The sequence below is a fragment of the Schistocerca americana genome, chromosome 2 (assembly GCF_021461395.2).
Source record: "Schistocerca americana isolate TAMUIC-IGC-003095 chromosome 2, iqSchAmer2.1, whole genome shotgun sequence".
Classification (NCBI taxonomy): Eukaryota; Metazoa; Arthropoda; class Insecta; order Orthoptera; family Acrididae; genus Schistocerca; species Schistocerca americana.
In genome coordinates this window covers 878,047,366-878,061,211 of record NC_060120.1, presented here as the reverse complement: position 1 = coordinate 878,061,211, position 13,846 = coordinate 878,047,366, and the positions used below count along the sequence as shown (strand labels likewise).

Genomic DNA, 13,846 nt, shown 5'->3' with positions numbered 1-13,846 from the left:
GCAGCATTGGCTGGATCTCCACCCCCGCACTTTTACAAGGCACTCCAAATCCTCGAATGCCATGCATTCCACCATGCCTACTGTATCCACCTTCCTCTCCCCACATGACTCCTGTACGAACTCATCCCCTTACCCCACCTCCTCCTTTTCCTCCAACATCTTTGCATCCTTTACACTGTCTGCAGGTTTCATTCCCCAACCCCCACCCCCTGGATTCCTTCTTCCTTTCCACCCCCTGCCTGTTGCCATGCATCTATCACTGTATCCCTCCCTCTCTCCACCTCCTCTCCCTCCATCTCCTGCATCAGGGCAATTTCCTACACCTCCCCCTCCTGGATGTTGAACTTCTGTGTGACATCTACTCTTCCTTCCAACTGTAACCTGGCCTTGTTCCCCCTCCCCAGGGCCACCTTTTTCCTCTCCACTCCTCCCACAGAGGATTTTGCTCCTTTCCCCTGTGTCTCTGTACCCTCTCCTTGGCTGTTTCCTCTCCAATCCCTTCCCTCCGCAGCCCTCCTATGGTGCGCCCCATACCTCATCCCCCTTTCTCTCCCCTCCTCCTCGCCTCCTTTTCCTCTTCTTCCCTTTTCCTTTTTCTCCCCCCCCCCCCCAACACTCCAGAAGATCCACCGAGGTTTTTCTCCATTATCTGTGTGCCGCGTTAGTGTTTTGTTTCGGTGCCATTATACAGTGTTATCTAGTAATGTGGTTTTAATTGTGTGCTCGACCTGTTTTTCATCCATGACTTTCTTGCTACACCGTCTGCCACGTGGCTGTTTTCATCGTTCTACGAATTTTTCTGCTCCAGCCTTACTTTGCCTGGTGCCTTTTAATGTAGTGTGTGTGTGATTTTTCCTTCTTTGTGTAACATACTTTTCCAGATTTTTTTCTCCGATTTACAGTCACCCCTTTGTATGCTTTCTTTTCTTCTGTTCCGCCTTCTTTGTTTATTCCGCCATGTTAACTTCTTTATACAGTTTTTAATTGTCTTCCTGTTTATTTATGTCTTTCCGCTTAAGAGCGGCGCTTATGCAGCTGCCTGCTCGCCCCTGATGGGGAATGGAAATGACAGTAAAGGGGTAATAATTATATGTCCAGTGCCACAGAAATTAATGGTTCAAATGGCTCTGAGCACTATGGGACTCAACTGCTGCGGTTATCAGTCCCTTAGAACTTAGAACTACTTAAACCTAACTAACCTAAGGACATCACACACAGCCATGCCCGAGGCAGGATTCGGACCTGCGACCGTAGCAGTCGCACGGTTCCGGACTGTGCGCCTAGAACCGCGAGACCACCGCGGCCGGCACACAGAAATTAATGAACAATATGTTTCGCAGTTCCATTCAAGGACAATTATATGTCCAAAAATGATGATTGTACTGCGGTTGATGAATATGTCTTTTCTCTTTGTACCTGGAGATGCAATGGTTTACCTCTTTCTGATTCTGACCTACTTGAAAAAATAAACAACGTTCAATTGCATCCCATACAATTTATGGAGTCTTTAAATCCGTCCGGTTTACCACCTCATCAATAACTTTTAAAGAAAAATGCTAGTATCATGCTAACGCTAATCTGGCAGTAATTAATGTTATATGGTTAGTGGTAACTAACTTATGCGAGTACCTCATCGCTGCTAAATTCATTGACACCAATAAAACTGTGCTCATATCGCGCATTAACTTCACACCTTCTGGTCCAACGATGCCTTTCCAAATGATAGGACAAGAGTTCTCAGTAAAAGTAGAATTCACACTGGGAATTAATAAAGCCTAAGATCCAAAGCTTCAAAGAGCAGGTTTGCATGTACCAAACCTTTTTTTCCCCTTGAAAGCACAATTATATGTGACTTATTCAAGAGTTCGGGCATTCAGTGGTATTTACGTCTGTGTTACAGACACATATAGCCAAGAAGAAAACGATAATCACATAACTGCTAACTCCAATAAATCTAGAATCATTTGGTCATTGAACAATCCGCCTCCAACCCACTGAAGATAGCCTCTGAAAACATAAAAAGCTTATGTAATCCAAAATTGTTTCCCAGTTAAGGTATTTTATACGATACTTGAAATTAAATACAATTACATGACTAATTTTTAACTTATTATTTCGTATGTAGGCAGTACTTCCTATGACGATCAGAAAGGTAAACACAAGTGAGTACGTAAAAGATAAGATAAGCTAAAATTTAAACTTGACAAACAAAATAAAGTAGCACATGGTTAGCCCCCCATGTTCGTCTTCCTTTGTAAATTACATTTAATGTGAGCAGCCCATAGATATCACGTTTATTTGTTTATTGCCAGACCAGTGTTGGGTTTGTGCCCCTAATGAACAGCATCTGTATTACAGAAAACCAAATATCCTTCAGATTACATTTATCCCTAGTGTAAAGTGTTTCATATTACGTAATGTGGCTGTTACTTTTTCATATAACTTGACTTACACATGGCGAACATTAGTAGAAACTACAGATTGCAGGGATGGGTTCCTGACTGGGAATGGAGAAAAAAAGGACTTATGAACATGGGTCCAGAAACACATCGTTCCCATGGTAAATGGCCCTGAGTCATGACCACGTGCCGTGTACTCCTTGCGCATTGCAGTCTGTGTGATTGATGCAGCGTACTATAAGCAGCAGAACGGTACATTATTCGTGTCAGGAACAACAAGCCGAAAAGCTGTTTGTGCCCGGCCAGGCGGATGGAAACAGTCGAGAGGCAGCATGGCTATGCCATAATAAGTACCCTCGCAGACACCAACCTCATTGCAAAACATTTCAAGTCCTCTGAGGGCGTTTGTGTGGTCTTGGGTCCTTTCAGACAGACAAATGTAATGGGGCTTGGAAAGTTATCTTGTAAGATTTTTTATGAAAGTTTTGGATTTTTGTTTTCCGATGAATATAAAATTTAATGTTTGTGTTATGCACAATTTCTGTGTGATACGTTGTTGCGCAAATGGCGCGCTTAATCAATTTCACTGTAATCGAAAAAATTAAACAACTTAATCTGGAAAACCAATACGGAAAGCCTACAATGAAATCAGTCCCTCTGAAATTTACCCAGCCTCGTGAGCACCGAGTTCTATAGCGCTGTGCAATAAACTGATAAAATTCCCTTTGGAAATAAACAATGAAATAAATTTTACTTAGCTCTAGAGGCGCAACGGATGTAATCTTGGTATTTTGTTCTCTCCACGACAGGCATAGAAAACATTCAATCTTGGCGCAGAGAAGTGAAATGCCGGCCGTAAATAGCTACATACAACTAATATCAGTAGATCGGTTGATAAATGAATAACCTTGCAAATGTTCAGTGATAATACAGGCTATCGGCTCAGCGCTTTGCAATGGTGCCCGCATTAAAGCTGTAAAAAACATTAACACTTTTCTCATGTTGGAACATTAATATTTTTCTCACTCTGATTGAAAAATGATTTCTTTAAAAAAAATATTCATTGGTTTCAGATAAACACGACACGAAAGAGAATGAGCTACTGGTTGGGCATATTCTAAGGCCAAATGCTTCGGTTGAAAAACTGTATTCAAACAAAGTTTCCCTTCACAAAATCTGATATGAAACATCTTACATTAACTTCAGAATCAGTAAACAATTTTCGTTTACTGTCGTAATTAAAAACACTTGGATTGTTTCATGACAAAAAGTCTGAGATCGTTTGACAACATACATAGAATTAAAAATTTAACTTCTCTGTATCGGGATTAAGAAAAACACAAAATATTACAAATCGGATATACTTAATCAACCCATACATTAAATCTGATGGGAAATACTTGGTTCCTACATTCAAGGGTAAGTACTGTAAAAATTAGCGATATCCACAATGCGTTGCTGTGTACTTAACATTACACATACAAAATTTGATTACCTTACAAATTTGTTCCAGTTGCTTTACCTTTGAGATATAGTATCATTCATCATTTCAGTTCATAAAAACTGTATTATGCTGCGTCCACAGACCAACAACTAAATTCTCACAGCTAGCCACTAGCTTTAAGCCTTACAACCTACCTATAACAGAGTGTAACGGCAACTGCTACTGCGCTCTGCGCACCTCTACTTGCAATCGATTCTGCCACTCAGGCAACATCTTTATTTCAGTGCTGTCAAAAATACAATCTCTTCTACATATGACAATTGTTTCAGGTCATTTTTCATGAATTATATTACAGTAATGGTTAAAAACAGTCATGGCTGCAATTTAATTTCTTATTTATTTTTCAACGACGCGTTTCGGCTTATTTAGGCATCACCAGGTTATCTTTTCTAGATGGACGCGAGAGGCACCAAGATCTGCATAACGCGTTCCCGTTCACAGGAGCGAGTAACAGTAAGATGGGGGGTCAGGTTGTAAGCATAACGCGAGTAACAGTAAGATGAGGGTCGGGTTGTAAGCATAATGAGAGTAACAGTAAGATATGGCGGTCAGGTAGTAAGCATAATGCTTACTACCTGACCCCCTATCTTACTGTTACTCGCTTGGGTGAACGGGAACGCATTAAGCAGTTCTTGGAGCCTCTCACGTCCATCTAGAAAAGATAACCTGAAGATGCCGAAATAAGGCGAAACGCGTCGTTGAAAAATAAAAAAACTAAAACTGCAACCAAGACTGTTTTTAACCAATACTGTTAAGCACTGGTTTGCAGTTATGACACATATGGACTGGAAGAATTTCTAATTATATTACAAAATCGGGTTCCACGTGTAAGTGAGCTCATCACATTGTGATGTACTTGACGTCTGTGAGGGTATTTGTTTTAGTGCAGCCGTGCTGGCTTGTTCCCGAGATGAATATTGGACCATTGTGTACTTATGAGTACGCTTAGAGTACGCTACGTCATCACACATCCCGCTAAACACAATGAACACACGGCACGTGGTCAGAGGAACTTTTATTTGTCAGCGCCACCTGCCGTGGGAAAGATGTATTTCCGGACACATATTCATAGAACCTCTTTTCCTCCATTTCCAGTCAGGAATCTGTCTCAGCAGTTTGTCGGTTTTATTAATGTTCACCCTATATACTGGTTTCTTAGCACATGCTAAAGGTATTTTCCATTAAGAGTCACATGATAATGTAATGAGCTGCCAGTTTTAATCAACACAAGCATGAATATCCCGAATTAATATTCTGATTAAAACGTTCTTGCAGGAGTTGCTCAAAAACATGTAAACTCCAAAAACAGATTATCATACTTGTACAAAGTGGGAAACCTGTTGACATTTTAAAGCAGCTTCTAGTCATCTCAGGGAGGATAAATTCAGGCCGTCAATGGTTTTTAGGGGAATCTTATACGGTTACTGCTGCAAAATAGAGACAAATTCAGATAACGATGATGGAGGCAGACAGCAATCACATACCCTTCTCTCGAAGGAAGACCACAAACTCTCAGCAATATTCATATCTGGTATCTGTAGCCGTCAGAAGAATTGCAGTAATACTTCAATGTGCTCAAAAAACTATTCCTAGACGATGGATCTTCAAACACAGTATCACGTTACAGGAACAAACATTGTACGATACGCTGGACTTAATCAGCCAAAGCAATCATACATCCTTCGTAGTAATGTGACCTTGTACAATAATCGTGGGCCCATGGGATATAAATATATGGCTGCCCAAATCAATACAGAACGTCCACCATGTCTCACTCTTGGGACGACTACCCGGCCAGAAGTTAGAAACAGTGCTATACAAGACTCATCCGACCAAACAACTTTCTTCCATTGTTCCATAGTTCTGAGTTTATGCCTTCGGCGACAGTTTTTCCTATTACATGCATTTGCATCACTGACTAGTGGTTTTCTAATTACTGCTCGTGCTGCAACCCTCGCCCTCTGGCGCTCCATAAGTGTTATTTTGGTGCTGACAGCGCTACTTTCAGTTCTGCAGTGACTTTCGCAGCTGTCTTCCTCTTCTTTTTCGTCACAGTGCCTTTTATGACCATATGTCACGATCAGACAACACACACCTTCGTCCGCACTGTCACGTAGCAAATAACTTTCTCCCGCTTCCCTGAATGCTGTATAAATCTTTGACACGGTGCCTCTTGCAACACGAAGCACTTCGCCTGCGTTGTTTACGGAGGTATCCAACATACGAGCACAACAATTCGCCCTCTTTCGAAGTCACTTAACTCCGACAATATGCACTCACAACTGCACAACTTTACTGTGACCACGACTGACACTTGGTGGACATGGCGCAGGTTCCATTCGTGGTCAGATATAGAAGCGCAATCTGCAGACTCGACTAGCATCTGTATTTATGTTCAGCAATGCTTTTCTGGCGGTGTTTATATAATCTTGTCCAACCCCTGTAATTAGATTACTGATTGTTGTTGCTCTTCTTAAATTTGTCCTTGGCTGTTTCCCGTGTTTTGACCTCTGTGTCTATGCTTTGTGTGAATGAGTTCGATTATTTATGAGAAAAAGAACCACTATACAATATAATGGTCTGTCTTTGGAAATGGCTCTCTTTTGCATCAGCACGACAGTATCTATTCGAAAAGCAACGTATTTAGAAATAAATCAGGTTTCTTTGCAGGATATGCCCATTACAGGAGAAAATTAAAAACATTCGGACATTTCTGGATTTAAATACTGCGTGGCGAATCAGTATCACTTAAAACTTGGCAAAAACAACTTACGAAGCGTCCGGAGGAAAGGAAAGGAGGTTTGTCAACATTCTATCAGAAATTTCAGAAACGCTGTATTAACCGTAGAACACGATTTACTGTGTGACAGCAGTTGGAAATCAGACTAAAAGTTGTCTTTCCCAAAATCAAAGTGTGGCGCTTGCGGATTCGAAAAAAATATGAGCTTTTTTTTCTTTTTTTAGGCTGTCTCTCTCAAGGTCCGGTTTCATATCAATTGGCCATGACATTTTTTATGGAACACACCTGTCTGTAAGTGTTTGATAATAGTTCCTATCACTAGAGAACCCAGAAGCAACTAGTCGCCATGGTTGAGGAATAGTTGAAAAAAAATTTCATGAAAAGCGATAAAGTTTAAAAATGTTTTTAAAAAATGTGATGGAAAATTAAGCGCTGCATTGTATTAATTTTGGGCCAAGCGTCTTTGAGGCGGACGGCAGCGACTGTCCACCCATCCACGCAGCATACGTAAACACGAACGCCAAAAGACGTTGGCTTCAGAGTTACCACTGCCTGTTTGTCGCCACCTCGTTTCAGGACGGCCCGTACATTGCTGTTTCTCTCCCGCTGCCGTGTTTCCAGCAGCTATCGATTCCATTCCGGCTTAAGTAGATAACTTTGGCTCTGTCCGTCGGGAGAGGGAGTAGGCACTGGCGGCGATTCCGCTGCGGGAGGCGCAGGTGCTTTTAATTAAAGCCGGAGAACGGAGGACCACGCTGTCTGCGCCAAGGGCGGCCGGCGCGGAGGGTCGGCTGCTTCGCAGGGCCTTGGGCCTTTCATCCACCCAAGGAGTGGGACTGTGCCGGGGCTGCATGCGCTTTCCCTAATGAAGGTAAGTGATCTCGTTAGGCCCTCTCCGGGCTTAAGAACGCTCGTTAATACTGGCCTTGCGAACAAAGTGTCTTCTCGCTACTGCCTAATTGTCATCTGCTTGAGAGATTCCAGTATGTGAAATGTTCCTCGAAATATCCACTTTCGCCAGGGAAATCCCAATGAATAATCATGAATCTAGGGGATCCTCGGAGGATATTCGAGAAATGGCGATATCAAGGTCAACGGAAGATTGTTAAGCAAACAGCAACCATTTAATGAGCACAGCTATATAGTACTTACAGCAGCAGTCCTACAAGTTTCTGTTTCACAGCGAGCTATCTTCCTGATGTGTAAGAATTATTAGTTTTCAGATTTTTATACAGAGTGCTGTGAAACAAAGGTTCCAATACTTACAGATGATGTAAAATGCAGGGAAGAAAAATGTCCAAATAGACATTGGTCGTCAGTCTCATATCTTCAGAATTATTGCTTGGGTGTGTTCGAGGAACATACGTTGCAGTTCTAGCACTCTGGCATGAGACATATCAGGAAACAGCATACTTATTAGATGTTCACTCAACACAACATTTTTGCATTGGTATGAACCATACACCCAACACGAGAACACGTACAGTATTCCATAGCTTATTTCAGTACGTATTGTATCAGTCAGGTATGCTATTCTGATCTCTTGTACACACAGTGTTCAAATGGCGCGTTGTTTGTTGAGACACAGCAGTGCATCACTGTAATTTGTTTCCATGTGCGTCACTGGACGTGCGGCTAAAATGGAGACCTACTATTCAACACAGGTGATAAAACATATAGTCTTCTGCTACGGGAAGGCAGGTAAAAGGAGCCTATAGGCACATAATCTTTACATTGCCGTATGTGCACGACGCTGTACAATCTCTAAAGACGTTTAGTAATCCGTTCCAGGGACTTTCGAAAACTGGAACCTTCGCACCGCCAACACCGGATTGTGGCAAGCCTCGGACAACATACACATCTGGTATGGGCCGTTGGGTATTGAAAAATGTGGATGGCAAACCTGGAACACGTGCCCGAAAAACAGCTGCAGCGAAGGTGTTGCTATGTGGTTCTGTGATTCCGAACAGTTCTCCATGAACGGTTACTCTGTCCCTGCCGTGTGCAGTGACTCCAAACTCTACGGCCACGCGATCATCTCGCCAGACTGCAGTTCTGCCATGTGTTTCCCCAAAAGTGTGCTCATCATCTGTAGCTCACGGCGAAAGTCTGTTGATCAGACGGGCTTCACGAGAGACGCTCTTATGGCTCGATGTCAACCTGTACCCAACTGAAGAGAAACGGCACAATTACACATCTAATATCAACATTTGGGCAGGCAGTTAGGTCCTCGCATTCTTCGTTACACACTGAATGATGTTACGTGTCGTCCCTTCCTTCGGAACCCATTACCTGTGTTGCTGGAGAATTTGCCATTGTATGAATGACTGCAAGTGTGGTACACACACGATGTGGCACCGACTCAGTTCCAACTTCGGGGGAGGAGAAAACTAACAAGAGTCTTTCAGGAACGATGGACCTGCCGGGGAGGGCCAGTATATTGCTTTTGTCGATTCTGCTGACCACAATCACCGCTCCTCACACTTCATTTGAATATCCTCGCATCTCACACACGGGTTCACTGGACCCCAGTGTAGTATTAAAATTTACCAAATGATTTAAACTAATTTTTATATATAGATTGGACTTTCTTATGTGTATGGGAGGTTGTAAGTAACTACAATTTCCTTTAAAGGTTTTTTTATTATTATAACACAGGGTATTTGCAGAATGTGCATAGTATTATTTATAAATAACATTTAGTATTTATAAGGTTTAGCTTTCTTATATTTGAATATTTATAATGGAATATAACGCCTTACACTGTATTTATTTCTTACGATCAGGAACATAGGGTATTCACAAAGTTGGTACGTGTCACACTTCAACACCACACCGAAAAATAGTTTTTGTATTTGTTTTATTGCATGTATATATTCAACAGGAACCTGAACTTCAATATGTAAAGTAATATATTCTAAAATAATATGGAGGATTCTTTAACTTTCGTAGGATGTTTCGTCACAGGGTGTTTACAAAATTAGTTACTATCATAGCATATTTGTGTAAAAACGCGTAAATGAGAGTAAACCAATGTATAATATAATGAAGGGAAGAATTGTAACTAATATGAGTCAGTATATGTGTTGTCAGTGACCACAAAATTTGGAAATTTGTGGTAAGGTCTTATAGGACCAAACTGCTGAGGTCATCGCTCCCTAAGCTTACACACTACTTAATCTAACTTAAACTAACTTACGCTAAGGACAACACATACACCCATACCCGAGAGAGGACTCTAACCTCCGACGGGGGGAGCCTCGTGGTCCGTGACAAGGCACCCTAGATCGCGCGGCTACGCCGTGCCGCTCAGTGAGCACAATCGGTACAAGCTAGTGCTCTAATTTCACCACAGATCACTCTTTCATAATTCTGGCAACACGTTTATTTGCTCTCTCCTTTTATTGAACATTGTCAACCTCTCAGTCTGCTAGTTAGAGGTTCTGGTCTTCTGGAAGCACAGGGCATAGATCCAGTATTTCTTCCAGAGATCTCTTCAAATTTCTTCCAAGCGGAGGTGCGCTAAATCGAGCCCTTAGGTGTGATAAAACAAAATTCCAAGCCAGTTCATGAAGAAATATTCTTCGTGGCCTGAGTACTACAGAATTGGAAACCGTAAACAGTACTTTTGTGGCGGCGTTCGTAGGGACAAACAATTCGCTGTAGAAACGGCTTACGAAGTCACCGCCACACTTTTAATAGCGGGCCGACCGGTCCGCTGAAACAGTGAACAGAAAGATGAAAACCCAAACACTCTGATTAAATAAAAGTCGGTACTTATCTTTATTAACGAAGATACAGAAACACAGTAGTGAACTCCGTGTCTACAGAGATCTGTCTAGTTCGAGTCGGAGCGGCTAGGTCAGCGTCGGCTGACGACAAACAACAACTCTGCTGCGATGAACACACAACTGACTAGCAAGTACACAATTCGGTGGCGAGTATACAACTGAGCGGCGAATACAGAACTGTCCTAGCGCTCGCGACTCCAGCGCTTAAGAAACCAGAAGCCAGCGGTGGCGCGCGCAGACTTGCGGCGATTTCCTGTCTCGCTGGCGCTGCTTATGCGGACGGCGTCCGGACTTTGATGCTGCCAAACTTTTGGCAGCGGGCTCGGGTGGCATTACTGGCTAGGATGTAACACTCCTCCCCCCCCCCAAATCGCCGCATCGTCGTTGAATAATGACGTGGCGAGCGTCGACGGCGGGGGAGGGGTCTGGCCGCAGGCGTAGCAGAAGAGACCGGGGCGGAGACTGTTGTCGGTGGCAGTCCCCGGTCCGCACCCCAGCATTGGCTGCGCGGGGCCTCGGGAAACACCGACTGAAAACCGAGGTCAGGGTGCACGCCTGTGAGCACGGGCGCAGCTTCTGGTACTGGACGCGACGGGGCGTCGGGACCCACGAAGAGAGGCAGCGTCTCCTGACGCTGCGTCGACGGCTGCTGAGTGGGCGCCGGACAAGGCGCTGCGGTCTCAGACTCCTTGGGGGTGCCCAAGGAAAGCGGCTGCAGGACAGGCTGCACAGCCACCGCTTGGGAAGGCGGCCCGGCTGAGGGGTCGACGTCCATCAGCTCCGAAGGCGGTGGCGACTGAAGAGGGACCGCAGGCGCCGGAGCGACCACCTGGGGCGCTCCCGGATGAAGCTGCGCGGGAGGCATCAACGGGACGGGCTGTCGGCGTGGTAGCGGCGACGGCTGCTGCTGCTGCCCTGGGGGCGGCAGCGAAGTCGGAAGGCGTGGCTGGAACCCGCCGCGGACCAAATCTGTGGACAAAGAACGAGCGGCAGAATCCGGGCGGCCAGCGCGGCGCAACTGGTTCTGATGCCTCCTGTGCACCCCAGTAGCACCTTGAACAGTATAAAAACCGCGACCCTGGACACTTATCACGGTACCACGTTCCCAACGACGGCGACCGTGATAAACTCTGAAAAAAACGGCGTCGTTGCGCTGAAAACGCGTGCGATGCTCAGAAGCGGCGGGTCGATCCGGGGGGTGCAACAACTGTAGTAGGGTGCGATGACGACGGCCGTGGAGAAGCTCCGCAGGCGAAGGGCCGTCGCGTGGCGTGGTCCGGTACGACGACAGGAACGTGATGAGGGCCTGCTGACGAGAGTGCGTAGCACGAAGGCGGTCCATATGATCCTTGAATGTGCGTACAAAAAGTTCCGCTGCACCATTCGATTGAGGGTGGAACGGCGGAGTAAGAACATGGCGAATGCCATTGGCAGCACAAAAACGTTCAAATTCAGCAGAGGTAAATTGTGGACCATTGTCAGACACTAAAACTTCTGGAAGACCCTCAATACAAAAAATTGAAGTCAACGCCTGTATAGTTTGTGCAGACGGTGTAGACTGCATGGGCACAACAAACGGAATATTACTAAATGCATCTATCACGATGAGCCAACGAGAATTCCAATATGGACCAGCGAAATCAATATGTACTCGCTGCCAGGGACCGGCAGGGCGTGCCCACTCAAAATAGCGTTGAGGCGGAGCAGCTTGGTGTCGAACAATCTGTAGACATCTGCGTAATCTGCTTATCAATGCCGATCCATGTACAATGACGGCGGGCAAGCTGCTTGGTGCGGACCACTCCCCAATGACCTTGATGCAACAAGTCGAGGACCTTGGATTGGAGCACTTGGGGAACCACTACACGAGGCTGGTCATTCTCGGTGCGTAACAGCAAAACTCCGTGCGAAACAGACAACAGATGACGTTGCGGATAACAGCGACGAACCACAGGATCCGATATGTCCTTTGCCTTGGACGGCCAACCACGTTGAACAAAACGTAATAGTAAACTCAGATGAGGATCCGTAGCTGTCTCACGTGCCACCTGACGATAATCAATTGGAAATTCCCGGAGGGATTGATGCTCATCGGCGTCAATCTGATGGCAAGAGTCGTCAGAGGAATCGAAGACATCATCCGCAGCAATTGGCAATCTAGAAAGCGCGTCAGCGTTTGCATGCTGAGCTGTAGGGCGATACAGTATCTCATACTGGTATTTTGATAACAAAAGAGCCCAACGTTGTAGTCTCTGAGCTGTCCGCTGAGGAACTGGTTTAGACGGATGGAACAGTGACGTCAGGGGCTTGTGATCTGTTACTAAATAGAATGGTCTACCATAGAGGTAGTGATGGAATTTTGTGACACCGAACACAATAGCCAACGCTTCTTTGTCCAATTGGCTATAATTACACTGAGCTTTGTTTAGCAATTTAGATGCGAACGCAATAGGACGTTCGTTGTTACCGACTCGGTGAGACAACACAGCACCGAGGCCGAAAGAAGAGGCATCACAAGCTAACACCAGAGGCTTGTTAGGGTCGTAATGGACCAGACAACGATCATTCAATAAAGCCTCTTTAAGCTGCTGAAAGGCTGATTGGCAATCAGCTGACCACACAAACGGAACATTCTTACGGCGGAGACGATGCAACGGTGCAGCAATCTGTGATGCATTAGGTATAAACCTAATATAATATGTCAATTTGCCAAGAACTGCTTGCAATTCCTGCAGATTGCGAGGGGCGGGCAAATCACGAATAGCTGCTAAATGTGACTGGGAGGGATGAATGCCTTGAGCATTAATAACATGTCCCAGATACTCCATCTCCGTAAGGAAAAATGAACATTTATCGATGTTGCAACGTAGGCCTGCCTGAGACAACACTGTAAACAAACACTCCAAATTACGGAAATGTTCAGCAAGCGTCCGACCGGACACAACAATATCGTCAAAATAGTTGCAACACGATGGCACATTAGCCAGAAGTTGTGACAAAAAACGCTGAAAAACAGCTGGAGCTGACGCACAACCAAAAGGCAAACGCAGAAAACGGAACAACCCCAACGACGTGTTTATGACAAAATACTGTTGTGATTGCTCGTCGAGGGGCAATTGCAAATATGCTTCACGGAGATCAATTTTGGAAAAGAAACGAGCTTCCCCTAACTTATCCATCAGCTCGTCCGGTCTAGGCAAAGGAAAAGAATCAATGACAGTCTGAGGTTTAACTGTCGACTTAAAATCAGCACACAAACGTAACTTGCCAGACGGTTTCTTTATAATAACTAAGGGAGAAGCCCACTGGCTCGCTGAAACGGGTTGAATAACACCGTTGTTTTGCCAACGACGAAGTTCATCTGCTACAGGTGCCCGGAGGGCGTGAGGCACTGGACGAGCACGAAAAAATC

General features: G+C 44.7%; 1 protein-coding gene across 1 annotated transcript in view; it reads right to left on the bottom strand.

Moving 5' to 3' along the window:
* Nucleotides 1-13,846, bottom strand: part of LOC124594518 (proline-rich receptor-like protein kinase PERK2) — a 69,887-nt gene that overhangs the window by 33,413 nt on the left and 22,628 nt on the right. Inside the window, exon 2 of the mRNA XM_047132891.1 lies at nt 10,988-11,403. Within this exon, the coding sequence (XP_046988847.1) occupies nt 10,988-11,403 (416 nt within the window). The remainder of the gene's footprint in view (nt 1-10,987; nt 11,404-13,846) is intronic.